Raw genomic sequence first — 12742 nt, 5'->3', positions numbered from 1 at the left:
TCTTCCCATCCCAGGGAGTCTCTAATGTAACCTCCTTAATCCCCTCCATGGAGTAGGGGTGGGGAGAGCAGCTGGAGCTGCCACCAAGGAGTACAATGGGATGGGAGAGGCCAGGAGGCCATTAGACATTTTCTGTGACACAGGGGCCTTCTGGCTGGGTACCTTCTACCCCACACTGCCCCCCGCATTCGCCTACATTCTTAGATGGCAAGCTGTTTTGGACAAGGATCATCTCTTTGTTATGTGTGCCTCCAGTGCCTAGCACAATGCATCCCTGGCCTCTCAACACCAACCCAGTGCACATGGTAACCGATAACATTTCCGCAGGGTGATCAGGGTGGAAGAAGAGAGCATTGGCTCAGCAATGGGGAGAACTTTGGCTGAGGTGGGTGGACAAAACTGGGAGAATATTTTGGGGAAAATAAGAAAATTGTAGCTGACAAGATATGTACGTTGGGCATTTTGTCTATCCATTGTCAGTCTGCTGTCATTTGTCTGTCTTGTCTATTTAGGTTGTAGGTTCTCCAGAGTTACTTATGCGTTCCTATGCACGTGCACAGTGCTGAGCCCAACAGGGCCCTGATTCTGAGAGGGGCCCCTGAGTGCTACTGCAACGCACGTAACAGTAACGCATACTCCATGGCACCTGGTGTGGAGCATGAGCTGCCTCATGCTGACAGGGCTCAGAGGTAAGAACAGCTATTGCCTGATGTGGAATGTCCCCATCTGTAGTGACTCTGGCAGTGGCACAGAGAAGGATCGCCCTCCTTCTGATTAACAGAAATGGCACATCTACTATTTCCTTATGCCCCCATCTTCAAACACACACACACACCAGTGCTGTTCCTCTCCACCAGCCTTGTGTAAACCCCTGGCTGGCAGGGAGGAGTTGCTTTGGGCAGGTAGCACAACAAAGCCTAGGTGCTGTAAGGATGGGGCTCCATCAAATGGCTTCTCAGGGGAGCTCTCATTTGTTTGAACCAGTTCTGCATTGTGAGACATTGACGGCGTGGCCTTGAGAGGAATTCTCGGTGACCTTGGATGCACTCACAGTAAGACTCCAGCAGGGATGCATTCCATCCCAGAAAACATAAATCATCCAAAGCAGAATCCATTTCCGATGGGACTCAGACTTACATTAATAGCCACCCTCTAGGACAAACGGAATTATCTCGTTCTTGATATATTTGAAGAGTCTAAAATCACATGATACTTAATTGCCCCATTTGGCATCTTTGTTATAGGAGCATCTAAAATGGAATTGTGCCCAAATTACGCTCAGACAGGCACATCAACCTGCCTGAGTGCCAGCTCAGACACCAAAATGGAGATCTGGATATCCTTTCATTAGGTGCTTATGTTTAAAAATTACACTCAATGGGCCAGATCCGGAGCCACTGTGGTGATGGGAAGACACACTGATTACAGTGGTACAGGAAGAGGTTGAGTGTGTGGGCAGGTAGACAGATACAGGTAATTTTAAGTACTGTATGGCAACTAAAATTGGAAACTCAGAGTCCGGGTTCTTTTCCAGCTCTCCCACTCACTTGCTGTGTGATTTTGGCCAAGTCATTTAACCTCCCCGTGCCTCATTTTATCTGCGTGTAAACTGGGAAATAAGGCTTCATACCTACCTCACAGAAGTGTTGTGAGGCTCCATGAATGAATATTTGTGAAGTGCTTGGAGATTCTTGGATGAAAAAAGCTAGAGAAGTGCAAAGTATTATTACTGTAAAACCAAAACACTGTGACTGTGATTCCCCTGCTGTATGAGACAGGCTTTTAGCAAAGATTCAGAGGAAGCCAACAACAATATTCAATGCTGCACCATAAGGGACTGGGGACAAAGGAGGGACATTCAGTACTGAAGAGGGGAGTTGAAGAGATAGCCATGCACTACATTCTTTTCGGTTCTTTTTCACTCCCTTCAGTCTCAGCCTTAGGGGGGAGAAGGAGTAGCAGCAAAGATGTCATCAAAACAAAATAAAATCAATCAAAACTGATGATATTAATAAGGCCCGAGGCCCAAGCATTGCACAAAAGGAGGATCAGAAATAAGCTAGGCTCTAAAAGGCAGAGATGACACCGAAACAGGGTGAGAGCGAGAATACAGGAGGGAAAAGAATAAAAGCTGATTCATCTAACGGGGGAGGAGGAGGAGAAGAAAAGGTGGGTGGGAGGGAGAAGAAAGGGTTACTTTTTTGGATTTAGGGTTTGGTTTCTGTTGGTTTGTTTTCAAAAAGGATCTCACACCTGATATTCCTCGTTCCATCCATTTCGGTTCACCAAGGGCAATGAAGAAAGTCTCCTGCCTTTCGTATTCCTCCTCATCTACTATTTTAACCCTTACGGTCTTCCTGTAGGGACAACAAGAAAGACAGCCGTGTACAGTGGGTTGGCTGGTTGGAGCGGATGCAGCAGCACCACACGTTTCTCACATGCAGTCCATTCCTGCTGCTGCCTTGGACAGCGTTTTGTTTGTTGGATATGGCGCATCGGTAGTAGTTGCTCTTAGGGTGAGTGGGAAAGTATTAGAGGAGGAAGATGGGGGTGGGCAAGGGAGTGAAGGGGAAGGGGAGGGTTGGACCTTGCTGATGGTTAGTGGGAGGTGATTTCTGCAGCACATTTAGTTTACTGTCACATGGTAATAATATCTCATCAGCTGACAGAGCATTGACCAATCAGAAATAACCAAGGGCAAAACAGCCACAAAGATATCAAACACATTTTAGTTGAGGGACCAATTGCTTCTCCCACCCTCTCATAACTGATAAGACGTTGGATGTGGAGTTGAGGAGCAGGACAGAGAGAGATCCATACATACATTCATACATGCATGGACGTGGGTGAGGCTGGTGGCTGTCCATTCAGGGGGGGAGCTCTCATTTGGCTTTGAGGGGACTGGGTGTTTTTTTTACCTCCCCCTCTTTATTTAAAAACAACAAATATTTTAGTTTCTTGTTTCTAGTTGTTTTCTAACTGTTTAATAAACATTACTCACCAGCCCTGCAGCATGGCCGTGGCTGGCCCAGGTCAGCTGAGGCCAGGCTCTTGGGGCATGGGCTGTGGGGCTAAAAATTGTGGTGTTGACGCTAAGCCCAAGCCTGGGACCCTCCAACCCTTGCAGGGTCCTAGAACTGGGCTCCAGCCTGAGCCCGAACATCTACACAGCAATTTTTCAGCCCCAAGTCCCAAAAGCCTGAATCAGTGGACCTGGGCCAGCTGTGGGTTTTTTATCCCCAGGTGTAGACATACCCAGTGAGGCCAGGCAGCCTGTTCTCCCTGAAGTCGATGGTCAGTGACTGAGAGATTCGGCTTTACCTGGGCACAGAAGTACTGTAGGTCTTTGCCACCTCTTGGGAAGAGAAACATGTATTAAAATACCCCAGAGGGCTGGGGCGGCTGGAATTAAAATACCCTGCAGACTAGACTGGCATTGCTCCTTCACCCTGGCAAGCTCACAACACTATGTCTGATACCACGGCAATGCATAAGGCTGCCATGATCTCTCTCTCTCTCTCTCTCTTTCTCAAAAAAAATTTAAAAAAAAATCAAAGACAGGGTGTTGATTTTCTTCCTTTTCCTTATCCTGATGGCAGTTGCTCCTTGAGTCAGTCTGCGATAAAGCTAAAGGACTTTACCAAATACTTCTGAGAACTAACGTGCTGCTTTCATGTGGGCTTGGACTCTTGTATTTTTATTAGTATGGGTCTGAGGCAGGCTGACAGCTCCTCTAGGAATCTGGGTATGTTTCCTGGAGATGTTTTGCCAATGAAGCTGCACAGATAGGCATGCGGAGGTCCAATCCTTCCAGCCAATGGGAGCAACAGAAAACCCCACCACGAGCCATTTCAACAATTTTGGGGTGGTATCCTAATCTCTCGCTTACACACACACACACACACACACACACAGAGTCTCTCTATCTCGTCCCCTTCCCAAGGTCCTCCCTCCCCTCCCCCCGCAGGATAGTGCCGCATCCGGCTAAAACCCCATAGGTACCATGTGACAGGTTTGTGCGTGCACAGCAGTGTTAAGGACAGAGCGGTTGGAAAATAAAAAGAAATCATAGAAAAAGGAAAAAAACAGAGGAGAAAAGAAGGCAGGAGAAGAAAGAGAAGAGGAAAGAAGAATGTTAACATTAGTCTGGAGGACCAGTACTACACCTTTCTGTAAACTCATATCCACCATGCGTGGGCTCATCAGCTCAATGAAGAAAGTCTTGTTTTTCTCATACTCCTCATCATCAATTACCTTGATGTGAACTGTTTTGCTGTGGATTGAAAAATAATAAGTGTCATAAGGAGGAGGAGGGGATAGGAAAGCAAGGGTGGGAGAGGGTAAGAGAAACCAAAGAGGAAAATTAGAGACAGTCAAAGTTTACTCACCCACTGAACAGGCTCAAAGTGGCCCTGGAGAGAAATTTACTTCCCCTTCCTGTGTATTTACATTGGCAGAACAAAATGGGTAACTGCAAGGCAACTAATCCTTCGGCCTTGCACCTGATTTACACACACAAGTGCACACTTTGCTCACACAGTTACTCAGTGTGTGTGTGCGCACACACACACTTACACTTCACAGACACAGCTTTTGCTCATAGGTCTGAAAATTTGGCCTAAAACATCCTTCCAACAAGGAAATCATAAAAGGAGTGAACAAACCAGCCCCTTGTACACATGGGAATATACTGCAACTTAATCCCAGATCACCTCAATCTAAGCATACAGTAGGTTAATCTGGCTAATCAGAGTTCTATTGGACAATCTTCCTCTGGAGGCTCCCACAAGGTATGTTGGGCAGACTAACTCTGGGGCAAATTCTGACACACAGGCAAAACACTCGTGAATTACATGAGCATCTTCACTGAATAAGGATGAAGGATTAGCTCCCAGTCTGTGTCCCTGTTCCCTCAATTACACACACACACACACACACACACACACACACACACACACACACACACAGAGAGAGAGAGAGAGAGAGAGAGAGAGAGAGAGAGCAATTCAGCCTCTGCATGCCTTGAAGGCTTAGCCAGTTGGGTTGTTTTGCTTTCACTTAGTGTTGCTCTCAATTGCCTCAGGGTGTAAATTATACCTGCACTGTGCTTTTTTTCTTGTTGATCGGCAGGAAGGGCTATATGAAATCACATCTCTCCTTTCTCACTTGTAAAAGGAGCTCATGCTTTCAGACTCTGGTGCAATTTCTCACACTATTTAATGCAAAGCAGTTCCTGTGTGCATTGACATTCATATATTATATTTATATTATCTATGCTCACATGTATTTATACATTATAAATATGTGTATGTATACACTTCAGGGCTCCCAAACACTGCAGAGACACTGAAAGCCCTCAGTAGGCAAGCTCTATGAACAGCAGTTGAAGGTTTCTGACCGTCAGAGGGGTGAAATATTGGAACGGCCTTCCGAGGGAAATGGTGGGGGCGACGGACCTGTCTGGTTTTAAGATTAAGTTGGATAAGTTTATGGAGGGAATGGTTTAATGGTAAAACATAGTAGCCAAGGAAAACCAAGCAATGGTACATGAATAGCATAATGGCCAACAAGGGTCAGGCTAGAGACTCTTGCCTATATGCTCGGGGAATTACTGATTGCCATATTTGGGGTCGGGAAGGAATTTTCCTCCAGGGAAGATTGGCTGAGCTTCTGGAGGTTTTTCGCCTTCCTCCGCAGCATGGGGCAGGGATCACTAGCAGGAGGGTCTCAGCCGATTGAAGTCACTAAAACACAGGATTGGGGACTTCAACGGCAGAGTCCAGGGAAGGGTCTTGCGGCCTGCAGCATGCAGGGGGTCAGACCAGATGATCATAATGGTCCCTTCTGACCTTAAAGTCTATGAGTCTATGAGTCTATGAGCAGTTACAATTAAATTCTGGAACTGTCGTCACTTAACATTTCTGAAATAAGAAATTTGTAGCAAATGCCCTACATTTCTCTAGCCATAGGTCAGTTCTCCCTGAAGACCAAGCCAACTAGCTAATTCATCACATGATGGGTCCTGAGCCTGTGAATGACTTAACCTCCAAACAGTTCCCTCCTCCACACAGGCTTCTTCTGCACAGTCCTCCTACAATGATCTCTGCAAAATTCCGACACCTCTTCAATTTTGGACCATCATGTGGTATATTAAATGTGTCTAACCTCTTGTGTCTGTGTGCAGAAAAGAAGGAGAACCCGTGCAGTTAAATCACAGGACTGGAAATCATGGGATCTGTGTTGTATGTTCCTATCTCTTTAAGTAGCTTTTGGTGCCTCCGTTTCCCCATGTGTAAAATGATGTTGTTAACACCTCACTCACAGGAATGTGGGGAAGTTTCCTCCATTAATGTCTGCGATGTGCATTCAGACCCTTGGATAGAAAGTGTTAGAAAACTGGAAAGTATTATCATACTGCTCTAGATTGTAACTCCTCAGGGCAAGGACTGAATCTCCTACATATGTCCAGTACAAGCACTATGTCAGCACTCAATAATAGTAATAATAACCTTGAGATAAACTAGAGACAGTGGCTTACACTACAAACATATATTCCACCAACAAAGTCAGCTGACTTTGGAAATATTCATCAGTAGTATGGACCGGTGCTTCTTCATTCCTCAGCCAAGGTGATAGGAGTTATTTACTTTCCTGTTATGAGAGAATGAGCTGGTATCACTGGTCAGTTATCAGCGTTTTCTCTGGAGCTACCACTTCGTTATCTCTAAATACTATGCAGGTATTTCTTCCTCCACAGAACTCTCATTGACTTCGATGGGACTTGAGTGTGTTGACCTGACTATCTGGAAGATCAGGCTTTAAGTAAACCACAAATTCATAAATATTTAGGAAATCCCTATGGTTCTATGAAGGGGAAAAAAAGAGAGGCTCAATCCACTATCTCTGAGGTCTTGCAGCTCTCTGCTCATGTCTTAATGTCCTAGTTGTATATAGATCAAAATTGTACACAGCCAACTTACTACAAGTACCAGGCATGACATTTACTTCAGCATCTTAAAATTAAGAGTGCTTCAGAAAGACAAGCGTTCATCCCTGCACTCAAGTGCCGCTGCAACCCAAACCACTCTGCTGATGCCCCTGCCAAAGTGCATAGTGCTGTCATCAAAGACCTGGCTATGTCGTTGAGTAAACCAAACAGTTCCCATGATATCACCTCGCCAAAAGCCAGACTAGGGTTAATACTGTAAGTACTGAGCCATGCCTGCTGGGTAATGACTCAGAAAAGTGCCTCACTTAAGAGTAATATAGGAAAAAGAACATTTGCCAGTTCTACAATGCTGTAACATTGGGGGAAGGCTCCTTCTGGACACCTGAAAGTGACCATTTTACACTATGAAGCATGAGGTTTGATTAACTTCATTACTCAAGCTTGCATACCTACAGCTATTAGTAAGCACATAAGACTATGCAGTCCTCCTACAAATGTCCAGCCACAGCATTTGACTCAATGGCCTACCGCCTGATAGGTCCTACTGTCCGACCACACCGTGGAAAGCAGTTACTTTTAGTGGTTCTCAGTTTGATCTAGCCCTCTTAGTCATCCATTGATTTCATATTATAATATAGGAGTAAAAATAGAGACTGATGAGCTTTCACTGTCTTTCATCATTACGAATATGCAAGAGAAATCGCTTGTAATCTTTCTTCTTGCTAGATTAAATAATCCTGATTTTTTGCCATCAGTTGCTGTACAGAAATTGTGTATTAATGCTAGACAGTCTCATCTCCCTTGTCTGGACATTTTCAGTCTCCACCAATGCGGCTTGAAGGACATAGGATTTTAAACACTGTGTCTCTGATGAAAACCTGAGTACTGTGCTGAGACTTTCTTCACAATAATTTTGTTGCATACCTTCTATGCTTCTTTGGAAACACTTAGCAGCACATGGGGCCTACACAGGTTGACAGGTAGGGTTTTTTAAATGAATGTTGACCGAGACCATGACACTTGGCAAAAGTTTTTTCAGATTTCTGTGGATTATATCTACATCTGATCTGTCTGTATGATCTTTTTCTCTCTTTTGGTATTTTCAAAAGTGACCAGTGTTGGGCTAACTCTGACAGGTTTTGAAAATCCCATCCACACAGTGTATAGGTGGACTAGTAGTTAACACAGCCTGAGTGTTACCATTCCAGTGGGCCTTTTTCACTTAACTTACAACTTTTATGAATTTTTACTTTTAAAAGCTGAAATTGTCCAGGTTTTTTTCCTCAGCCCTTGAGAGAATATTTTGAAAAAAAATTGAGCAAAGTAGTTCAAATATAAAGAGAGTTGAAAAAAAGTACAATTTTGTCATTTTACAACAATTTCTGTAACCACATTTTGAACAGCTCCAGTGTTTCAGTGGGTTAGAAGCCTGAAATTTGTGAAGGACATAGTCTCTGCTTCATTGATGTATCTTTCTGGGGCACAGTACAAATCCATTTGGATTTGTCCAAGTTCTCAGAGTTTAGAAAACATACTTCATGAATGCGCAGTTTTGTTTTGTTTTTGTTATATGAGAACGGGTTTTATGAACAGCCTCTCAGTGTTCCATTGATACTATGCATGAATATGTAAGACAAGGAGAAATTCTCATTTAATGAGAAAGTGTGTGTGGAATATGATCTCTTGAGGGCATTTGTGGAATGCCTGATTTTATATGATCTCTTCCTCTGCAAACTGAATACTCAAAATTATGCCCTCAATGAAGCAATGACTTACTGAGTGCACATTTTGTAAAGTACAGAGTGTTCTATTACTGTCTAGCATATAATTCCACAGGAAGGGATTTCTTTATAGATTTTCTTTAAAAAATTCCACCAAAACCCACCACCTATAGAATTCCATACAGAAAACATTAGTTGAGCATTTCATGGTTTTTGGGTGCTTCTTTTTGTAGCCTTTACATTCTTTTAATTATTAACTGTATGATGAGTGTGTGTGTGTGTACACACTCACACTAATGTGTGCAGACAAACACATACACAGGAGCTGCAAAGATGATGCTGTTGCAAAAAAAGCAAATGCAATTTTAGGTTGCATTAACAGAGGCACATCATGCAAGTCAAGGGAAATGACAGTACCACTCTACTTGACACTGGTTAGATCTCATCTAGACGACTTTCTCCAGTTTTGGTCACCAATGTATAGAAAGGATGTAATGAAACTGGAAAGGATCCAGAGGCAAGTGACAAAGATGATCAAAGGGATAGAATGCAAGTAAGCTGAGCAAAGGCTGAAGGAACTGGGTATGTTTAGTTTGGAAAAGAGGAGGTTGAGGGGGGACATGATAGCGGTCTTCAAATACTTGAAAGTCTGCCTTAAAAAGTTGTTCTCTCTTGCCACTGAAGGCAGGACAAGAGGCAATGGGTTCAAACTACAGCACAGGAGATTTAGATTAAATCTCAGGGAAAACGTCCTAACTGTACGAACAGCAGGATAATGGAACAGACTGTCTAGGGAGGTTATGGAAGCTCCTTCACTGGACGTTTTCAAAAGGAGGCTGGATAGCCATCTGTTTTGGATGGTTAGACACAACAAATCCTGCATCTTGGCAAGGGGTTAGACTAGATGACTCTTGCGGTCCCTTCTGACTCTGTGATTCTATGATGCATTCTGGCTCAAGTGTGAGTGTAGGCTAAGAATGGGTACAAACAAGGTTATAGGTTACATGCAGTTCACCATCATGAATGGTTATAATCTCAAGACTCTTGTATGCTGGCTCCTTTACTCAGAAGTGCACAAGGCAATAAAGGGATAGGATGTGGGCAGAGAACAATCGTGTCTTAAGAAATGGATGAAACTTTAAGTGCAATCCCCAGCAAGCTAATGAGGCCCTTAGCTACATGATCTCATCTTAGGCTTTACTCCTTTCACTAGACAGGAGTAACTTAGGGGCTGCAGAGTCAGGGTCCCTTGCATTGCCTGCCCTGGTCATCATTTTTTATCTTGTGCTTATGTGCATTCCTGTTTTCTAATTATTGAAGACTAACTGATATGGTATCTCTGTTGCAGGCTGCTCTCATTCTCTCTCTGTTTCCACTCTCCCAAGCCCTGTGTTGCTTTGCTGCTGTCCTTTCCAATAGCTCGCTCTCTGAGAGTGGTAGTACAGCATCAGAGGTAACACAGTCAGTCATATAATACAGCTGATTTTAGCTGGTTTGCATACTACAAACTTATTGAGTCACATGCTATGAGGGTATTGCATCTTCGGGTTTTTAAATAAAACCCAAACTACGATGATCCCCTATTCTTGACTAGCATCTACAGGAAAAAAACAACTTGAATGACACTGCGCTAGTTTAAATTGGATCAGAGCTGCTGAAATGCTCCCTGCACACAGAAACGTGCAAGCAGGCAAACTGTACATGATATTGGTTATATGTTTGCAAATAACAACCCTTTCCCTCATAACCCAGCTTCTGCTTCTGAGTCATCCTGCAGGGAAATAATCATCTTTAATGCCGCTCATTCAAATCCAGCCAAGATCAGCAGTGATCAAAAATGGCCCACAAGAAATCAATCTGGTGGAGAGGTATGACAAAATCACAACCCACACGCATGTTGGAAGGCTTAAAAAGAGCACCCAGAGTTCAACAGACCATGGAAACTAAGCAACTTCTTCTTCCTAATGGTGGGTCCTTCCATGCCTGGGCTGAGACACACAGGGCATAGGCAGGGTGTGTGGAAAGGTTACACTGCTGCTGTCTGGGCTGAACCTGTTCTCTAGATAGAGGAATTAGGTCTCCAGGATGCATATAAAATATTGATACTCTAATGTATGAGCTCTTACGGAAATGATTGTGATATTAGCAATGTAGCAATCATTAGGACTTCACTGAGACTGAAGTTGGCTGTGAGGAAGAAAAAAAACTTGGCTAAAAAAGAAATATAATGAAGTAAAAAAGCCAAGGGAAAGTATGAAGAATGCTTTGATTGATCTTGAAGACAGATAGATTTTCAAGTTTTTCCCAACATTAAAGTTTAACTCCAAGGCAACAATTGGCTTCAGGAAAGTCAGTAAAATCTCTGAAGCAATGTAACCAAGAGAGCAAATCCTCTGAATTCCTAGATCAACTCAACTTGGCTACAGATTGGATTGTTACTGAACCCTCAAGCTTTAAATTGCCTTTTTTTAAGAGCTTTGAATTTTGTAACAAATCCAGCAGAATGATGGTTTCCCCTTTGCTACAAGCTGTACTGAGAAAAGAAACCCTTTTTCCTGGCTCTTAAACAAAAGACTAAGGGCAGTGTTATTATCCCAAGGAAAACTGATTCCTCTTCTCAAGACTTTGATATGACACTAAGGGCTGGTCCACACTAATCCCCCAGTTCGAACTAAGATACGCAACTTCAGCTACGTGAATAACGTAGCTGAAGTCGAAGTAACTTAGTTCGAACTACAAAGTACTTACCGCGGGTCCATACGCAGCAGGCAGGTTCCCCCGTCGACTCCGCGTACTCCTCTCATGGAACAGGAGTACCGGCGTCGTCGGCGAGCACTTCCGGGATCGATTTATCGCGTCTTGTCTAGACGCGATAAATCGATCCCAGAAGATCGATTGCTTACCGCCGAACCCGGAGGTAAATATAGACGTACCCTTACACTCCCAGACATGACTTGGAGAGCTTGAACATCAGAGTGCTTCCTCTTTGTCAGGCCATTCATATCCCTAAAGTCTCCAGGAGACTGGGTGATTCACACAAGAATCTGACTGTGTGTGGCTGATACCCTGAAGGCCTTGCTATGAACCACAGGGCACACTCTTTTTGTGTCCACCCAGTAAAAGACAAAGGTGAAGCCAAGACTGGCACCATTTTGGGATCTCAAGAAAGAGAGCAAATTGTCAGTTGATTTCTGGAGAAAGAGTGAAAAGACATCAGGGCAAAGTACACACACTGGTGCCTACCTCTTACCACAGACATGAGATCAGATGGAAATGTTTTGTGCCTTATAGCAAGAGACTCGTGTATACTACTCCATCTGAATGGATGTACTGGAGAAAGATGAAAAGACCAAGGCCTTTCAGATTAGAGGAGCCAGGAGCACAGCAGAGCTCAGACACGTTACTTTGCATAGTAATTTTGTGACATACACAGATTTGGCCAAATTCACCTCATGGTGTAAGCAGATACAACTCAATTAACTTCAGTTAATCCACTTACATCAAAGCTGAATCTGGCCCCTGGAGACTCAGCTGAGACATACCCCTACCCCCATAATGATTTCACTTGTGACCCACTCAGAAGGTGCAGGTCTGGTGGACAGGGCTGGCTCCAGGAACCAGCCTGTCAAGCAGGTGCTTGGGGCGGCCGCTCCGGAGGGGGGCGGCAAGTCCAGGTATTCGGCAGCAATTCGGCGGAAGGTCCCTCACTCCCGCTCGGAGCGAAGAACCTCCCGCCGAATTGCCGCCGCAGATCGCGATCGCGGCTTTTTTTTTTTTTTGGCTGCTTGGGGCGGCCAAAACCCTGGAGTGGGCCCTGCTGGTGGATTACTCTCATTGAGCCCACCTATCTTCTTCAAGTATTGCTTGGGTCCAAGAATGTTTTTACAATCTTGTTAAATGATGTCCAAGGAAGAGGGGAGTGAAGCAGGGATAAGAATGAAAGGTTTTCAGGAGCAGCTTCTTTGAAAATGCAGGGAGGGTCAATGTTCAGGGGAAAGGATGGCTTTGGGGATAGGTGATATATTATATAATATTTCATCTTAGTACTCACAAAGCTATTACTATCTGAAGG

The 12742-nt window shown here is 44.1% G+C and overlaps 1 protein-coding gene across 3 annotated transcripts in view; it reads right to left on the bottom strand.

Annotated features, from left to right (window-relative positions):
* The window catches only part of SLC8A3 (solute carrier family 8 member A3), a 192685-nt gene that overhangs the window by 51097 nt on the left and 128846 nt on the right, over positions 1 to 12742 (bottom strand). For 2 of the 3 annotated variants that reach the window (XM_034769654.1, XM_034769655.1), the window contains exon 3: positions 2254 to 2357. In XM_034769654.1, the coding sequence (XP_034625545.1) occupies positions 2254 to 2357 (104 nt within the window). Of the gene's footprint in view, positions 1 to 2253; positions 2358 to 4166; positions 4274 to 12742 lie in introns of all 3 variants that reach the window. The other variant, XM_034769653.1, reaches the window with a different exon arrangement.

The sequence above is a fragment of the Trachemys scripta genome, chromosome 4 (assembly GCF_013100865.1).
Source record: "Trachemys scripta elegans isolate TJP31775 chromosome 4, CAS_Tse_1.0, whole genome shotgun sequence".
Lineage (NCBI taxonomy): Eukaryota > Metazoa > Chordata > Testudines > Emydidae > Trachemys > Trachemys scripta.
The sequence above is the reverse complement of the archived record's forward strand: the minus strand, read 5'-3'. Positions and strand labels throughout refer to the sequence as shown.